General features: G+C 45.1%; 2 protein-coding genes across 5 annotated transcripts in view; both read left to right on the forward strand.

Moving 5' to 3' along the window:
- FBXO16 (F-box protein 16) overlaps window positions 1–13,451 on the forward strand; it is a 60,728-nt gene extending 47,277 nt beyond the window's left edge. For 2 of the 3 annotated variants that reach the window (XM_071448066.1, XM_071448076.1), the window contains 2 exons: window positions 6,251–6,458; window positions 8,473–13,451. In XM_071448066.1, the coding sequence (XP_071304167.1) occupies window positions 6,251–6,458; window positions 8,473–8,540 (276 nt within the window). In that variant the 3' untranslated portion in view covers window positions 8,541–13,451. Of the gene's footprint in view, window positions 1–1,651; window positions 3,797–6,250; window positions 6,459–8,472 lie in introns of those variants that run through there. The other variant, XM_071448086.1, reaches the window with a different exon arrangement.
- A 3,269-nt stretch (window positions 13,452–16,720) lies between these two features.
- ELP3 (elongator acetyltransferase complex subunit 3) overlaps window positions 16,721–19,354 on the forward strand; it is a 146,053-nt gene continuing 143,419 nt past the window's right edge. The window contains exons 1-2 of one of the 2 annotated variants that reach the window (XM_071448056.1): window positions 16,721–17,518; window positions 18,889–18,988. In XM_071448056.1, coding sequence (XP_071304157.1) covers window positions 17,491–17,518; window positions 18,889–18,988 — 128 coding nt within the window. In that variant the 5' untranslated portion in view covers window positions 16,721–17,490. The remainder of the gene's footprint in view (window positions 17,519–18,888; window positions 18,989–19,354) is intronic. The other variant, XM_071448046.1, reaches the window with a different exon arrangement.

Below are 19,354 nucleotides of genomic sequence, written 5' to 3' on the forward strand. Positions count from 1 at the left end.
ATCCAGTGAAGCCAAATTTCTTATCCCTAAAAAAACTGTATTTATAATAAATCTCTTAATTGGATCATCTAATTTTTCATGCATCTTGCTGTGCTCGTCTGGCCCACCCATGGCTCACCTTTTTTCTTACTTTCCCAAGCTTGCTGACAAACTTGCTGAGTTTTAAATTTATGAATTTACTATGGAGGTTCAGGGACGTCACACCATAACCAGTATGATCCAATGAAGCCAAATTTATCATCCCTAAAAAGCTATTTTATTATATTTATTCTATTTATTATATTATATAATTATTATTATAACAATATTTCTAATAAATCTCCCCTGTCCACGTGTCTCTAGCTAACACATGATTGGTTAACCCTAGCTGTTCACACATCTAAATTCGAATGCTGATTGGATCATCTCATTTTTCTTGCTGTGCTCATCTGGCCCACCCATGGCTCACTTTTTTCTTACTTTCCCAAGCTTGCTGTGACAAACTTGCTGAGTTTTAAATTTATTCATTTACTGTGGGGTGTGGAGGTTCAGGGACATCACACCATATGATCAAAACCAATATGATCCAGTGAAGCTAAATTTATTATCCCTAAAAAGATATTTTGTTATTTTATAATTTTTATTATATTTATTATATTATATAATTGTTATTATTATATTTATAACAATATTTCTAATAAATCTCTGCTGTCCAGGTGTCTCTAGCTAACACATGATTGGTTAACCCTAGCTGTTCACACATCTAAATTCGAATGCTGATTGGATCATCTCATTTTTCTTGCTGTGCTCATCTGGCCCACCCATGGCTCACTTTTTTCTTACTTTCCCAAAGTTGCTGTTACAAACTTGCTGAGTGCTGCTGCCTCCTCTTCTTGTCTCTTTTTTGAGGATATACCCAGCCCATTTCTGAATATGTCCATTATGCATTGTTTGTGTCCATTGTCCAGGCTGGATTGTGCATCGGCTGAATGTGGCCATTGTCTTGCAACAACTCCTCAATCTGCAAAAAACTCTCAAATTTACCTCAATTTACCTCTCCTCTACCCCAAAAATCCCTTTTCATGCTTTTCACAAAGTGCTGCCCCAGTCCTTCCGTGACTTTTGCGTCCCTTCCCAAAATCTCACCACTTCGTTTGACGTTCGTTCGTTCGTTCGTTCTGCACGCCCCGAGCCCGAGCAGCCCCAAACCTCAACACTGAGAGCTCATTGTGCTAAAATAGGACATGCTCCCATGAAAGGAGCCCAGGGAAGGCATTCCAGAAAGCTCCACGGGCTCTGGAAACAAAGAGGCGGCAGAGGAGGCCGCGCTCAGCGGCTCTGGGCGCGGACCTGGCGCTCCCCGAGCACGGCGGGCGGGCAAGGCCTGGGAGCTGAGCTAGAAAAGGGTTCCAGAAAAGAGAGGCATTGTCTGCCCATGGGGACGCATCCTCCTGACCAAATCCAGCCTCGCGGGCACGGAAATGGATTCTGGCACTGCTGGGGCACAGAAAATGGCACGGCTGGGCCTCTGTCTCGGGGCCTGCACGCTCTGCAGATCGGCGTCCCCACACTGCCAGCCCTTCACCTCTTTTTGCCAGGCTCAGGATTAAATGCTCCTGATGGCATTTCTTGTTTGGACTCAGAAGTTGATTGGTTTTTATCTATTTTCCAGCCTCAAAACCCCTGAGTTCTGCAGCACTTCACAAAATAAAAATGGAGCCCTGTCTCTCCCTCTCCAAGGCCTTCGAAGGATAAATTTTCCAGTTAAGAAGGAAAATTTTCCTAAGTTTCCTTAGTTAAGAAATGACACCTGAATTATTTTTACTTTTAACTTTTTTTTACTTTTTTACTTTTTTACTTTTAACTATTTTTTACTTTTAACCCAATAACCAACCACCCACGGCCTGCAATGTGGGCTTTTTTATCCAATTACACAAAACCACCCAAAACCATGGAGAAGAAGGTGAAGAAGGACCAACCTCTGCCCTAAACCCTCCATCTTGTTTATATACATATATATATATATATATATATATATATATATATATATATATATATATATATATTACTATATTCTAAAACTTCAAACTCTAAATTTTCCACCGTGGGATATTACACATTTCTATTCAAACTCCACAGCCACAATCCCAGTTCTGTAATTAATTAATTTAATTTTGGAAGCTTTCTCCCCGGCCTCAGGTCAAATGCAGTGTTCTCCTGCCAAAAAGTCACAGAAAATCTAAAATTCTCAGCATCCAGGGCTCCAACCGCCCACCACAACTTCTCAATTTTGAGTTGTTTTATTGCCAGGCCAGCAGTGGAAGGAGCTCAGCTCAGGGTAAAAAAAAAAAGTGAATTTGGTTTTCTCTCTCTGGATTTTAAGCAAAGTTATGTGATCTTCAAATTAATTAAGCTGCAACTCCAATCAGGAAGCATTTAAGTGATAAATAATAATAATTTTTAAAAAAGCATTTAAGTGATAAATAATAATAATTTAAGTGATAAATAATAATGATAAATAATAATAAATAAAAGTGATAAAAATTAGAGAATCGTGGAATTGCTGAAGTTCAAAAAGATGTTTAAGATCATCCCCTGCCACCACGGATCCGTGTCCCCAAGTGTCACTTGCACAGGGATTTTTAATTCCTCCAGAGATGGGGACTCCACTGGAGCCCTGAGCAGCTGTGCCAGGCTGGGCAGCCATAAATGAGCACTAAAACCAATAAAACTGAGGTTAAACCAGGCTGATCCCTTAGAAAAAATAAAAAATTATATAATTCTCTAGGTATAATCCAAAATTAATTTCCATTTCTTATTAAAGGTAGCATTGGGAAACCTGGCTGAAATGAAAGGCCTTTGAAAAGGCTCTTATTTAATCAAGTCAAATAAAGAAGCTTAATGTGCAAATCTTTCAGCAAATCCTTAGAAGAAGAATAGCCTGGGATGAAAGAATAAAAATGCCCAAGGCGAGCAAACACCGAGCTCAAATGAAAATGAAAGCCTCAAACAGATCAATGGTCCAAGAGCAGGGTGTAGGTGAGAATAAAGAATATTCCAGCCAGCAATGAAGATGTAAAAAGGGGTTATTAGATGGAGCTCCCAGCTCAGGAGGCTCCACCAAAATAAGAATTAAAACTTAATGAAGGGGACATCCACTGGCTCCAGTTTCCATGTGGTGAATGGAAAAAAAAATAAGAATAAAAACTTAATTAAGGGGACATCCACTGGCTCCAGGTTTCCATGTGCTGAATGAGAAAAAAATAAGAATAAAAACTTAATGAAGGGGACATCCACTGGCTCCAGGTTTCCATTGCTGAATGGGGAAAAAAATTAAGAATAAACACCTAATGAAGGGGACATCCACTGGCTCCACGTTTACATGTGGTGAATGAGAAAAAAATAAGAATAAACACCTAATGAAGGGGACATCCACTGGCTCCAGGTTTCCATGTGCTGAATGGGGAAAAAAAATTAATAATAAAAACTTAAGGGGACATCCACTGGCTCCAGGTTTCCATGTGGTGAATGGGAAAAAAAATTAATAATAAACACCTAATGAAGGGGACATCCACTGGCTCCAGGTTTCCATGTGGTGAATGGAAAAAAAAATAAGAATAAACACCTAATTAAGGGGACATCCACTGGCTCCAGGTTTCCATGTGGTGAATGAGGAAAAAAAATAAGAATAAAAACCTAATTAAGGGGATATCTATTGGCTCCAGGTTTCCATTGCTGAATGGGGAAAAAATAAGAATAAAAACTTAATGAAGGGGACATCCACTGGCTCCAGGTTTCCATGTGGTGAATGGGGAAAGCTGGGAGGGTTTGGGCTTTGTTGCTAATCATGGAAAGCAGCAAATGTGGCCAGGCTGGCTCTTCATTTGGAATAAATGAAAGTCAATTGGCCCAATTAGCATAGAGAGTAAATGACAGTGAGTGGAGTTAATTGGGTTTCTAATGAAGGGCCACGTCCTGCACGTGGAACCCCCAGGGCTGTGCAGGGCCCAGGGAATTCCTGCCCCTCTTTATCCAGGGAAAAAATTCCCAAATATTTTATGGGAAAGGTCAAAGGGGTGGATCCATGTCAGCATCACTGGGCTGCCTCTGCCTTTGGCTGCTCCAGACCCCGCCCCACCCTCACAGCTGCTCCCAAATTATTTTTAGCCCTTCTAAAAATGATTTTTAGTCCTTAAATAACTTCTTTTTTACAGGATCAGTCCTCCCTGCCTCCCTGCCTGTGTCCCAAGGTCATGAGATTGTGGGATTTGTGCATTTTTTCCACAGCATTTTGATGGGAAATTGAGACAAAATCCCATTTCCGGGAGGTGGGAAAAGCTGACAGGAAAATCCAGGATTCCCAGCACACAGTCCTGTGCAATGTATATTTATATTTCATAAACCTTACTTTGAATTTTCTTTATTCATCATAATGGTGTTTGTTCTCTATTCTTACCAAATCACTTGGATCAGTAAAAAAAAAACAAAAAACAAAAGAACAAAAACAACACAAAAACCCCAAAAACAACAACAAAAATACCAAACAAAAAAACAAACAAACAAAAAAAACCCAACCAAAAAACAATAAACCAAACCCAAGCTGTTCTTTTCCAGAACCTGGGGGATTTTTTTGAATTTTTGGGATTTTTCCCAAGGAATAAACGGATTTGTTAAGATTTTTTTTTCCTTGGCTTACTTTTTATCCTAAATAAAAGTAAAAATAAACTTCATACTTTACACTTTTGAGTCTTTGAACACGGAGCAAGACTGGGGATGTGCACAGGGGAGAATCTGGGCATTAACATATTAATTGGTGTGGAGAATTAATTAATGTGGGTTTAGCTTTACTGGCACCCATTACTAATTGGGTCCTTCTGTCCTTAAGGCACCAGAACACAGCTCAAATAAAGCAAATTATGGCTTTATTTTTTTAATATCTATTTATTTATATATTTATAATATTTATTTTTTACTATCATTAAGGAATATCCTTTAGGAATAAAATGTATAGAATAGATATTTATTTATATTTTTCTATAGAATCGATAGAATAGAATTTGGGAATAAAATTTATAGAATGTACAGAATTTCTCAGTGGATTCCAATGTTTTCAGTCCCTCTGAAGCTTTTGGGATAATGATTTCTCTTCTTCTCTTCTCTTCTCTTCTCTTCTCTTCTCTTCTCTTCTCTTCTCTTCTCTTCTCTTCTCTTCTCTCCTCTCCTCTCCTCTCCTCTCCTCCCTTCCCTTCCCTTCTTTTCCTTCTTCCCTTCTCCCTTCCCTTTCCCCTTTCCTTTTCCCTTTCCCCTTCCCTTTCCCCATTTCCGCTTCCCCCTTCCCCTCTCCCTTTCCTTTTCCCCCACCCCTTCCCTTTTCCCCTTCCTCTTTCCTTTTATCTTTCCCCTTCCCCTTCCCCCTTTCCCCTTCCCCTTCCTCCTCCATTTTATCTTTCCCCTTTCCTTTCCCCTTTTCCCTTCCCTTTCCCCCTTCCCATTTCCCTTTCCCTCTTTCCTTTTCCACTTCCTCTTTCCTTTTATCTTTCCCCTTTCCCTTTCCCTTTCCTTTTCCCCTTCCTCTTCCCCTTTCCCCTTCCCCTTCCTCCTCCCTTTTATCTTTCCCTTTCCCCTTTCCCTTTCCCCTTTTCCCTTTTCCCTTTCCCTTTCCCCTTTCCCTTTCCCTTTCCCTTTTCCCTTTCCCTTCCCTTTTCCCTTTCCCTTTCCCTTTCCCCTTTCCCCTTTCCCTTTCCCCTTTCCCTTTCCCTTCCCCTTTCCCCTTTCCCTTTCCCCTTTCCCCTTTCCCTTTCCCCTTTCCCTTTCCCCTTCCCCTTTACCTTTCCCTTTCCCCTTCCCCTTTCCCCTTTCCCCTTCCCTTTCCCTTTCCCCTTCCCTTTTCCCTTTCCCTTTCCCCTTTCCCTTCCCCCTTCCCCTTCCCCTTTCCCCTTCCCTTTTCCCTTTCCCTTTCCCCTTTCCCCTTCCCTTTCCCTTTCCCCTTCCCTTTTCCCTTTCCCTTTCCCTTTCCCTTTCCCCTTCCCCTTCCCCTTTTCCCTTTCCCCTTCCCTTTCCCTTTTCCCTTTCCCCTTCCCCTTTACCTTTCCCCTTTCCCCTTCCCTTTCCCTTTCCCCTTCCCCTTTTCCCTTTTCCCCCTTTCCCTCTTTCCCTTCCCCTTCCCCTTCCCCTTTCCCTTTTCCCCCTTTCCCTTTCCCTTTCCCTTTCCCTTTCCCTTTCCCTTTCCCCTTCCCTTTCCCTTTTCCCCCTTTCCCTTTCCCTTTCCCAGCTGTCCCTCTCTGCAGACGCTGATCCTGTCCCAAAGCCCCCGGTCCGTCCCAGCTGGGCCCGACCTGCCCAGGCCGGGGCCCCGCCCGCCAAGGCTCTGGCCCGGAGCTCCCTGTGGAACGCCGGGATCCGCCCGGGGCCCGTCCGAGCGCCAAAACCGCGGCACGGAGGAGCTGCCGATGCCACCAGGGGGGACACCAGGTCCCCGTGTGAGTGTCGTGCCCTGCCCTCGGGGACAGCACCCAAACCATGGAGTCACGGAACGCTTTGGGTGGGAAACGCCACCCAGCTCCACCCCTGCCATCTTCCACTGTCCAAGCCCTGTCCAACCTTTCCTTGGACGCTTCCAGGGATCCAGGGGCAGCCACGGCTTCTCTGGGAATTCCAGCCCAGCCCCTCCCCACTGGCCCAGCCAGGAATTTTGTCCCAAATGCCACCCAAATCTCCCCTTTCCCAGCAGGAAGCCATTCCCTGTGTCCTGTCCCTCCATCCCTTATCCCAAGTCCCTCTCCAGCTCTCCTGCAGCTGCTCTTGGGGGTGGAGGACAAGGATGCTGGGAACCACAGGGTTTCCAAAAACAAGGAGGCAGAGTGGCACCATCCCAAAAAATCTGATGTCATCTCAGTCTGGGGTTGGCTTTGGAAGCTCTTCCTGGTGCATCCCGAAGCTGCTCAGGGTCAGGAACCTCCTGGAAAAGCCTTTTTGGGGTCTTTGGGAAGTCCTGGTGGCTCACCCAGGGGTTTCAATCTGTGAGCCCTGGTGGCTTTTTGGTGTAAAAATGGTGAAGAACCTGGAGGGAGCAAAGGAAAAGAGGATTTTTTTTTTGAAAAAAGGAAAGGAAAGGAAAGGAAAGGAAAGGAAAGGAAAGGAAAGGAAAGGAAAGGAAAGGAAAGGAAAGGAAAGGAAAGGAAAGGAAAGGAAAGGAAAGGAAAGGAAAGGAAAGGAAAGGAAAGGAAAGGAAAGGGATTTTCCTTTGGAAAACAGGAAAGGAAAACAGGAAAAAAGGAATCCTGTTGGGATTTTAGGGAAGACACCGGGGTAGAGTGTTGGGAGATCCTACAGGTAAATGATTATCCAGTAATTATTGGTGATCCCATCCAGATGGGAGACGATGGAGCCCCTCCAGGATCCCTTTGGATTTCCCAAACTTTGCTTTCTTAGCAGATCCATGGGTTAAGGAGGATCCGCAGTGCGAATCCCAAATCTTTGTGACCAGAGAAAGGATCCAAGAAAGAGACCAGGAAAACTCTGGAATGCTCGGATTGGGCTGGATTTAAAAAATTCCTTCACTGGAAGGGTTGTCCAGGGTGGAGTCCCCATGCCTGGAGGGATTTAAAATCCCTCTGGATGTGGCACTTGGGGACACAGATCCATGGTGGCTGTGCAAAAATTGGACTCAATGGTCTTGGAGAACTCTTCCAACCTTAACAATTCCATTATTTCATGAATTCCATTATTTCTAGAAAAATGCAAGTAGGAAGCAGAATATCAACACATCCTGGCCATAAAAAGCAGGATCGAGCTGGAAAATCCCATTCCCTCATGGGGCTGAAACCATAAAAGGTTTCCATAAAAAGGGTCCCTGATCCTGGAATCCCACAGCCTGGATAAAGCTGGGAATTGGGAGAAGGTGTTTGAGTCTCTCTGAACTTCTCCATGAGCAGAATTCCAGAGCTGCCAGAGGATGTGGGAGAACAGGGGATGTCCCAGGGGATGGCACATGGGGGACACTGGGACTCACTGGGATGTGCCAAATCCCATCCCAGGAAAATGAAAACCTGTGGAAGAGGTTAGGAGGGAAAGGATCTGCCCACACCACTGAGGGGCTGCACCTGGATTAGGGTAAAATAAAACTTTATTTTAGGGATTTTTTTTGGTATCAGAGAGAGACAAATCCTACCATAATTCCTTCAGTGACCTCTCCCAGAGCTCTGTGAACTCCACCAGGCTCTTCCCAAAGTCAACCTCCCAATTTTGGACCCTGCTTTGCCAGGCAGTGTTTGAAGGGACAGAAAAAAGGGAAAATGTTTTGATTGATGATCATTTTCCCTATAATGAGACCACAAGTGGGAATAATCTCCCCACTCAATGCAGATTTGGAAAGGTGTTTGAGGTATTGAATGCCACACAAATCCTGAGCACTTGAATACATTTAAAACCTGAATTCTCTGAGTTAATCTGAATTCTCCAAGCCTGATTTTTACCATTTTCTCTCTCATGCAGCACCTGCTCTGTTTGAGGCTCAGCCCTGGCACATTCCTTCATCCAACCAAGGATCAGACACGGAATGAGGGAGGATCCAGAGCATCCTTCATCCCAGCAGAACAGGAATTTATCCCCCTGGCACTGGGGAAATGACAGCAGAATTCCTGCTGCCTTTGGCATCTCAGCCTGTTCTCCTGCAGCTGTGCTACATTCCCTTCTCCTTCTGGCTACACCTGGAAATTTGACCTTGGAGAAGCTTCCTTGGATCCTTGGGAGGTTTTCTGTGCATCATTTGGACATCCTGGGGCACATCCCATGGAAAACCTGGAGACAGAATTCCTGTCTCAACTTAAAGCAATTCCATTTTTTCTGTTGAGGCAGCAAGAAGGAAATCAAATCCAACGCTCTGGGTTTGCACATGGATCCACAAGGAGCTGGAATTTCAGACATTGGGAATCCCATGCTCGCTCTCTCTCTCATTGGTCTTCTCTGCAATTTGGGAAATTCCCAGAAAATGCAACAAAGAGCAGATTTTGAGCATAAGGGGATTGAAAGAGACTTAAATTTACCCCACAGAGCTGGGAAAAAAACTGAACCTTTCCACACATCAGGAAAAATCATGGCAAGCACACAAATCCTCAGCATTTATGGACAAAAATCACATTTGAGAGGAAATTCCAACCAGAAATCACGGAGTCACAGAGATATTGAGGATGGAAAAGACCTTTTAGATCACCAAATCCCTTTTAGATCACCAAATCCCTTTTACATCACCAAATCCCCTTTAGATCACCAAATCCCTTTAGATCACCAAATCCCCTTTAGATCACCAAATCCCTTTTACATCACCAAATCTCTTTTAGATAACCAAGTCCCTTTTAAATCACCAAATCCCTTTTAGATCACCAAATCCCTTGTACATCACCAAATCCCTTTTAGATCACCAAATCCCCTTTAGATCACCAAATCCCTTTTACATCACCAAATCCCTTTTACATCACCAAATCCCCTTTAGATCACCAAATCCCTTTAGATCACCAAATCCCTTTTACATCACCAAATCACTTTTAGATCAACAAATGCCTTTTACATCACCAAGTCCCTTTTAGATCACCAAATCCCCTTTAAATCACCAAATCCCTTTTAGATCACCAAATCCCTTTTAGATCACCAAATCCCTTTTACATCACCAAATCCCTTTTAGATCACCAAATCCCTTTTGCATCACCAAATCCCTCTTAAATCACCAAATCCCTTTAGATCACCAAATCCCTTTAGATCACCAAATTCCTTTTACATCACCAAATCCCCTTTAAATCACCAAATCCCCGCCCATTTCCTCAATCCATGCCCACAGGTGCCACACCCACAGGTTCTTTCCATTCAGTGAAATGAAGATTCCATTCTTTCCATGAAGCAATTGCTCCTAAAATCCAACCTGATCCTCCCCTGGTGCAACTCAAGGACGTTTCCATGGGGATTAAAAGGAAATTTCTGCTCTGTGAGCAGATTAACCTGGGCCACCTGAGGGTTTCATGGATTTTGGGAACACCACAGCATTCCAAGGACTGAGAGCATCCAAATCATTGATTTTACAGCTCAGTGCAGTTCCCTCTCCCAGATTTTGGGGTTTTTTTCTGGTTTTTCTGGGTGTGCTTGGAAGGATGAGTTCATCCCAAGCAACACAAAGGCCTGAAACCTGAGAAATCTCAGCTGCCACCAAAAAAAATCAGCCAGGAACGTGCAGGTGGGAATTATCTCCTGTGTCTTCAGATCTGTTAATTGTGGAGGAGAACAGGCTGGTGGATTTTGATGAAGAAAGTGAAATTTTGAGGATTTAAAGTGAGGTGGAACAAACCAGAGCATTCACCAGCATTCATCATTCCCTGCAATTGCAAATCTCTCTTCACCAGCCTTTTTTCTACCTTTTTCCTCCCAAAATTCCCTAAACCAGGAATTTTGGAAACCAAGTTAAACCAATCACTCCACAGGTGCTTCCTTGGCTTCCTAAACCCAAGATTTGGTTTTTTTTGTTTCCATTAGGCAGCAGCTGAGGGTCAGGTGCACTTTCCAAACATGGAAATGATGTCAATAGTTTATCTTTTCCCATCAATATTCCCTGGAATTGTGCAATTCCCAGGATCTGAGCGGTCTTGGACAGGCTCTGTGTCTTTACTGCATCTTAAGTTCTCACTGCACATTTTAAAGCTTAAACCTTCTCTGATTTATCAATTTTTTTTTGTGTTTATTTTTGGATTTTATAAAAAAATATTATAAATCAGAGAAGATTTAAGTTTAAAAATGATGCTGTAAAATTATAAACAGAACTGTCCAGGAGCACGTTGAGCCAAGTCAATTATCCTTGGAACAGCAGCAGACCTCCAGAAATGAATCAGAATAAAATCAGATGCACTCATGCTGTCTGTAAACATATTTTACATCATTCCTGAGGTCTGGAATTTGAAATGGAGAGGGAAAAAAAAAAAAATCTCTGGGGCAAAACCACATTGAGTGCCTCAGAATGGCAGCCCTGGGCTACAGCCCCGCTCAGATGTGGGCAACAAAACCATCCCAAAACTCCACCTGTGCTTCCCTGGTGTTCCTTGCCCTGGAGGAATGGCAGAGTTTGGTACATTTTGGGAGCCAAAATGAAATTTTCCTGACGATTCCCACCTGAAGAAGCAGAAATTTGGGGGTAAAAAAGAGACTTATGCGGACGGGGGATTTTTGGGAATGCCAAAACGGAGATGAGGGAAGTGGTAGCAGGAGGAGAGCAAATCTCAGCAGTGATGCTGGGGAGTGAAGGGTTAATGGATGGTTCTGGAAGAGCGTGGAGACCTTGTGGCAAAGGGAGAGCAGCCAGCACAGGAAAGAAATGCAAGATTAAAAGTTGCTGTAATCAGTGGATGAGGCTGATAAGGAGCAGGGAGCAGAGCCCAGCACCAGGGATGATGAGTGAGGAGGTGTTTATAGGGAGGCACAAGGATATGGGAATGTTTGGGAATGTTTGGGAATGTTTGAAATCCAGCACCTTGTGCCTGCTGGAGGATGATTTAAACTCTATTTCAACCTGTTCCACCCCAGATCTGATTTCCAAACTCCCTCAGGCACAGACCAGGCCTTTTAAAAGTTCCCACTCCATGGGGAGAGCTCCTTCCTCTGCCCTTTGCCCTCCCTGCAAGCCCTGCCGAGCCCCCAGCCATGAGAGCGGTGCCAAAAATCCCCACAGCAGCCCCTGCACAGGGAGATTTTCCAAGGAAGTTTCTGACCATCCCACAAATCCCCACAGGCTGAAGGTCCTGTCCCACATGGAGGAATCTCTGTACAAAATCTGAACTGAAATAAAGATTTGCCCAAGAAATAAATCCTCCAGAACCCCATTGAGATCCCATTCAGATCCCATTCAGATCCCACAGCTCACAACAGGGAAAACACCCTCAGAACCCACATGGAGCAATCTCTGTACAAAATCTGAATTGAAATAAAGATTTGCCCAGGAAATAAATCCTCCAGAACCCCATTGAGATCCCAGGCAGATCCCACAGCTCACAGCAGGGAAAACACCCTCAGAACTCCTCAGCCATGAGAGCGGTGCCAAAAATCCCCACAGCAGCCCCTGCACAGGGAGATTTTCCAAGGAAGTTTCTGACCATCCCACAAATCCCCACAGCAGGGCTGGGGATGCCACTGCCAGCATCTCCCTCCAGTTTAATCTGTAATTTAAGGGTTTTTCCTTGCTGCCTGCTCTGTGCTCCTGCACAGTCCTGTGCTTTCATCCAGGGATTGGCCAGGATGGCACCAGGGAGGAGATTTGGGAGCTGGTGCCATCAGCAAGGCCCTGGCAAACAGCACCAACCTGGCTCAAGGTCCTTTCTCAATGGAGCAATCTCTGTACAAAATCTGAACTGAAATAAAGATTTGCCCAAGAAATAAATCCTCCAGAACCCCATAGAGATCCCACAGCACACAATGGGGAAAACACCCTCAGAACCCACATGGAGCAATCTCTGTACAAAATCTGAACTGAAATAAAGATTTGCCCAGGAAATAAATCCTCCAGAACCCCATTCAGATCCCACAGCTCACAGCAGGGAAAACACCCTCAGGACTCCTCTCAGCCTCTGCTGGAAGTGCTGAAGGAGCTGAATCCTGGCCACAGAGAGGAATAAATTCAACCTTGACTGTTCAGCTCAGGTGCCACTGCCCATCCCAAGCAAGGCTGCAGTGCCACAGGGCAACAGCCCAGCTCCAGAAGCACAAAGAGCAAAAGCTCTGATTCATCCCCAGCCCCGTTTTCTCCACCTCTCCAAATGCAACTCCAGTAACTCCCACAGAACTGCATTTACCAAGCACTTAGAGTGAGTTTTATGGTTTATTTTCATCCAGGCAGCATTTCCTCTCTGCTCAAGGTAGGTTTGTGACCCACCAGAATCCAGGATTGAGCAGGATGGCACCAGGGAGGAGATTTGGGAGCTGGTGCCGTCAGCAAGGCCCTGACAAACAGCAACAACCAAAAAGTTGCCAATTCTCCTAACAGAAGCCAAGGAAATCCCTGTCTTCAGAAGCTCATGTGAGTTTTAGAAGTCGCTGGATATTCACAGAAGAATCCCAAGCTGATTTTATAGGATTGATGCAGAATTTGGGATGCAAGAAACCCCAAGTTCAACCTTCTGCTTTAAGCAGGGTCAGATCTGGGATCATCCCGCCCTGCTGAGGAATTTAGGGCTTCCAAATCCTCCCAAGGAGGAGAAGGCACAACTGCTGTGTGTGGGATATTGTGACACTCTGGGAATCACGAAAAATCCTGAGCTGCAAGATCATCAAATCCAACTCCTGCACAGACACCCCAAAATCCCTCCCTGGGAGGGTGGTCCTGGAGCGTTGGGAATGTCACCATTCCCTGGGGATCCTGTTCAGTGCCTGACTCTTTAGGGAAGAACCTTTTCCCAATAAACCTTTTCCCAATAAACCTTTTCCCAATAAACCTTTTCTCATAATCGAGCCTCCCCTCATCGCTGCACGGTTTGCATCCAGGGACCCCCTCAGCCTCTTCCCTCATCAAACACCCCGTTGTTCCCCTTCCCTGTTCCCTCCTCCGTGCACTCCCCGGGAACCCGCGGGTCTCCAGGAGGGATTTTTCTCCATTTTTCAGGAAAACCATCCGGTTTTTTCCTCCTGGAATCGATGTTTTGCTACCATCTAGCGCTGAGGGGGCGCGGCCTCCTCAGGCCCGCGTGGTTCCCCTCAGGGAGGATCCCAACACCGGCGGGAATTTGGGATCGAGACCCCGGGAAAAATCTGAATTTTAATGGGGAAATAGGACGATCCCATTATTGGGAATTTAAGAAATTGACCCATTTTAATAGCTTTTTCCTGCTCGAGTCGATGTTTTGCTACCATCTAGCGCTGAGGGGGCGCGGCCTCCTCAGGTCGGCGTGGTTTCCGTCAGGGCGGATCCCAGCATCAGCGGGAATTTGGGAAAGAGACCCCCGGGAAAAACTGGATTTAACGGGAAAATAGGATGATCCCACTACTGGGAATTTCAGAACTTGTCTCTTTTCAATCGGTTTTTCCGTCCTGTTTTGCTACCATCTAGCGCTGAGGGGGCGCGGCCTTCTCAGGCCCGCCTGGTTCCCCTCAGGGAGGATCCCAGCACCGGCGGGAATTTGGGAACGAGACCCCCGCGAAAACTGGATTTAACGGGGAAACAGAATGATCCCATTATTGTGAATTTCAAAAATGACCATTTTAAATTAGTTTTTTCCCTCCCGGAATCTATGTTTTGCTGCCACCTAGCGCTGAGGGGGTGCAGCCTCCTCAGGCCCGCGTGGTTCCCCTCAGGGAGGATCCCAACACCGGCAGGAATTGGGAACCAGGCTCTGGGGAAAATCTGAATTTTAACGGGGAAATAGAATGATCCCATTATTGTGCATTTCAGAAATTGTCCCTTTTTAATAGGTTTTTTTCCTGCTCGAATCGATGTTTTGCTACCATCTGGCGCTGAGGGGGCGCGGCCTCTTCAGGCTGTTGTGGTTCCCCTCCGGGAAGATAACAGCACCGGCAGGAATTTGGGAACGAGACCCCGGGGAAAAACTGGATTTAATGGGGAAATAGGATGATCCCACTACTGAGAATTTCAGAAATTGTCCCTTTTTAATCATCAGCTGTAAGAGCAGCCACCAGGATGTTTTTATACCCTGGGAATGCTGTGTCCAGGTCCTGGGACAGGAGGAACCTGGAGCCGCTCCAATAAAGATGAGGAAGGGCCTGGAGCATCTTCCTGGCCATGAAAGGCTGAGGGAGCTGGGGCTGTTCAGCCTCGAGAGGTGATAAATGAGAGGGAACCTCATCCCTGGGTGTCCCTGTGTGCAGGGAAGGGCAGAGCAGGGCCCAGCAATGGCACCAGAGCCACGGGCAGGGAATGATCCCAGCAAGATCCACCTGGACATGAGGAAGAATTTCTGCCCTGGGCAGTGCCCAGCCCTGAGGCTGTGGAGTCTCCTCCCTGGGATATTCCAGAGTTGTCTGGACACACTCCCGTGCCCTGGGCTCTGGGATGGCCCTGCTGGATGAAGCAGGGAGGTGACGGCAGTGACCCTCTGCGGTCCCGTCCCTCCTGACCCATCCTGGGGCTCTGGGATTCTGCAAATCTGGGATTCTGTGGGGGTGTGAGCCTGAGATGCTGTGATCGCCTGAGTCCGTGACTATGTGATTTTATGAATCTGTGATTCCCTGATTTTGTGATTCTGTAATGCCATGGTTCTCTGATTCTGTAGTTCTGTGATTTTTGTGAGACGGCAACTCCATGATTCCATGTTTTCTGTGAGTCTGTGATTCCATGATTCTGTAAGTCTGTGATTCTGTGACACTGTGAGTCCATTATTCTGTGAGTCTGTGAGTCCATGATTCTGTGAAACTGTGGTTCCATGAATCTGTGATACTGTGAATCTGTAATTCCACGATTCTTTAATTCTGTGAGACTGTAATTCCATGGTTTTGTGATCCTGCGAGTCTGTGAGTCCCTGATTCTGTGATTCTATGATTCTGTGATTCCATGATCATGTGAATCTGTAATTCTCTAATTCTGTAATTCTGTGAGTCTGTGATTCTCTAATTCTGTATTCTGTGAGTCTGTAATTCCATGAGTCTGTGAGTCCATGATTCTGTCATATTGTGAATCTATAATTCCATGATTCTGTGATTCCATGATTCTGTGATTCCATGATTCTCTGATCCCGTGATTCCGTGAGTCTGTGACTGATTCTGTAGTTTTGTGATTATGTGTGTCTGACATTCTGACAGATTCTGGGAGTCTCTGAATCTGTGACTTTGTGATTCTATGATTTTGTAATTCCATGATTCTGTGATTGAGGCTGAGACTCTGTAATTCTGTGATTCCATCACTCTGCACTTCTGAGATTCTGGGACTCTCTGACCCTGGGATTCCATGATTTCATCATTCTACAGTTCTGGGATTCTGGGAGTCTGTGATTCCATGATTTCGTGATTCTGACTGTGTGACTCTGACATTCTGTGATTCCATGATTCCATCACTCTGCAGTTCTGGGATTCTCTGAGACTTGATTCCATGATTTTGTGATTCTGACTCTGTGGCTGTGTGATTCTGTGACTGAGATTCCGTGATTCCATGATCCCATGATCCCATTATCTACAGTTCTGGGATTCTGGGAATCTGTGATTCCATTATTTTGTGATTCTGACTCTGTGACTCTGGGATTCCATCATCCTGTGATTCCACAATTCCCCATTCTGCACTTCTGAGACTCTGGGACTCTGATGCTGTGATTCCACGATTCCATCATTTTACAGTTCTGGGATTGTGGGAATCTGTGATTCCATTATTTTGTGACTCTGACTCTGTGACTCTGAGATTCCATCATCCTGTGATTCCACATTTCCCATTCTGCACTTCTGAGACTCCGTGACTCTCTGACGCTGTGATTCTGCGATTCCATAATTTTACAATTCTGGGATTCTGGGAATCTGTGATTCCATTATTTTGTGATTCTGACTCTGTGACTCTGAGATTCCATTATCCTGTGATTCCACAATTCCCCATTCTGCACTTCTGAGACTCTGGGACTCTCTGGCGCTGTGATTCCATGATTCCATCATTTTACAGTTCTGGGATTCTGGGAATCTGTGATTCCACGATTTTGTGACTCTGACTCTGTGACTCTGAGATTCCATCATCCTGTGATTCCACATTTCCCCATTCTGCACTTCTGAGACTCTGGGACTCTGATGCTGTGATTCCACGATTCCATCATTTTTCAGTTCTGGGATTCTGGGAATCTGTGATTCCATTATTTTGTGATTCTGACTCTGTGACTCTGAGATTCCATCATCCTGTGATTCCACAATTCCCCATTCTGCACTTCTGAGACTCTGTGACTCTCTGACACTGTGATTCTGCGATTCCATCATTTTACAGTTCTGGGATTCTGGGAATCTGTGATTCCACGATTTTGTGATTCTGACTCTGTGACTCTGAGATTCCATCATCCTGTGATTCCACAATTCCCCATTCTGCATTTCTGAGACTCCGTGACTCTCTGACGCTGTGATTCCATGATTCCCTGATTCCTTGGTTCCCTAATTCCATGATTCCTTGATTGATACCTTAACTGATTCCTCGATTGATTCCTTGATTGATTCCTTGATTGATTCCTCGATTGATTCCTCGATTGATTCCTTGATCCAGGCCACTCTGCCTTCACCGGACCCCACAACTTTCCAGCCATCCAACCGAGCATCCAAACGGTGCCCACACGGCCAGGAGGACCGGGGGACCCCAAACCCCCTCCCCAAACCCGGGGTGACGGCCAGAACCCCCAAACCCCGGGATTTTCCCCCAAAACCCGGGGGGTGTCCCCGGTGCCCCTTTCGGTGCGGTGCCGGCGCCCCCCGGTGGCTGATGGCGGAACTACAATCCCGTTTACGGCGCTTTCGCGACGGCGCGGGGCGGTGTCGCTTTACGGCAGCGCGACGGGCCAGGCCGCAGGATCCGCCAGGATGAAGCAGAAAAAGAAAAACGGGAAAGGTAAAAAAATAAAACAAAGAAAGCTGAGGGGTTGGAACGTGTCTGGCAGAGGGAATGGAGCCGGGGCACGGCCGGCTGAGGGAGCTGGGGGGGCTGAGCCTGGAGAAAAGGAGGCTCAGGGGGCTCTGCAGAACTCCCTGACGTGAGGGGACGGCGTGAGGGGAAACGGCCTCGGGCTGTGCCAGGGGGGGTTTGAATTGGATAACAGGAGTTTTAAATTGGATAACAGGAGGTTTAAATTGGATAACAGGAGGTTTTACATTGGATAACAGGAGGAATTTCTGTCTTTAAAGGGCTGTCCAGCCCTGGCACGGCTGTCCAGGGCAGTGCTGGAGTCCCCATCCCCGGAGGGATTTAAAATCCCTGTGGATGTGGCACTCGGGGCCATTTGGTGGCTCTGAAATTTCTGGGATTCTGTAGCTCTTTTCCAGGCTGAGCCATTCCACGGTTCCGTGGCAGGAATTTCAATTTTAAATTTCAATTTCAAATCTCTGTGCATGTGGCATTTGGGGACACGGGTGGCTTTGGAATTGCTGGGAATGGTTGAGCTCCGGAGCTCTTTTACAGCCTGAACCATTCCACGGCTCCATGACAGGAATGTGAAAAGTGTGTGGATTTTATGATTGATTTTTGGCAAATATTAAAATTAATATTATATGTGTTGTGTTAGAAAGCAATGCTGGATTCATTCTCTTAAGTAGTGTGGTAAATAGAGTTTTAGGTTATAAAAAAATGTTCACATAGAAACTATGCTATGTAGGATACTTATTTTTGTAAAGAAAGGACTCACAGTGAGACAGCAGCCCCAGGACACCTGAATCTTTCAGAGAAAATGAATTTATTGCCCCATTATCAGAAGAAATGAACTTTTTCTGTCAGGATTCAGAGGAAGAAGTTGAGGATGACCAGACAGAATCCTGTATTTTAATGGAATTTATGCATCATGTATGAAGTGTCAATAGGTTATTGTTTTTAAGGGTTAATCCTTTGTTAATGTGTGTCCTTTTTCGGGCTTATTTTGCCCAGAAAAGCTACCCAGACATCCATAACTCTTTCTTTTATTGTCTCATATTGTCCTGATTCAAATTGTCCAAATTTTTACTACTCTACTTGTAATATCATTATCACTCTAATTGTATTAATATTATCACTCTAATTGTATTAATATTATTATTACTCTAATTGTATCACAATTTTTATAACCACTTTATTACTATGAAACTTTGAACATTTTCAAAACAAGTGATTGGCGTTTTTCACAGGAACTTCAAGCTGGGTTGTGACGAGCAGGGGAATCTCTGATTTTTCTCTGATTTTTCTCTGATTTTTCTCTGATTTTTCTCTGTTTTTCTCCCCCGTTCCTGGTGCAGGGGAGCCGAGCCAGGCCGAGCTGATGGTGATGACCATTGCTGACATCATAAAGCAGCTCCTGGAGGCCCACGAGCAGGGCAAGGACGTGGATCTCAACAAGTGAGTGAGGAGCACCCTCAGCTCTCATTTTCACACCTTTTTCTCATCATAAACCCCCCAAAATTGGGAAATTCTGGGCTGATTTCCTACCAGCTCTCAAATAGGAGGGATTTTCTGAAAAACTCCACAAAACTCTCACTGCCTTTTTGGTTTTTTTCTCCTTTTTTTCCCCAAATCCATCAGGAAAGGAGACATTCATATAGAAATAATATTAAATCAGATTTTTTTAGCAATGCGTTACACCCAAAACCGTTTCTAGAAACTTCTTTGTTCTTCAGGTTTGTGGAGTAAAAAAATCCTGAATTTATTCTTTAGAGAAATTTCTTCCTCCTTTATTTATTTGGAGTAATAAATCCTGAATTTGTT

Source organism: Agelaius tricolor, unplaced genomic scaffold (assembly GCF_023055355.1).
Source record: "Agelaius tricolor isolate 1412-34295 unplaced genomic scaffold, bAgeTri1.0.p SCAF_1, whole genome shotgun sequence".
In the NCBI taxonomy this organism is placed as follows: domain Eukaryota; kingdom Metazoa; phylum Chordata; class Aves; order Passeriformes; family Icteridae; genus Agelaius; species Agelaius tricolor.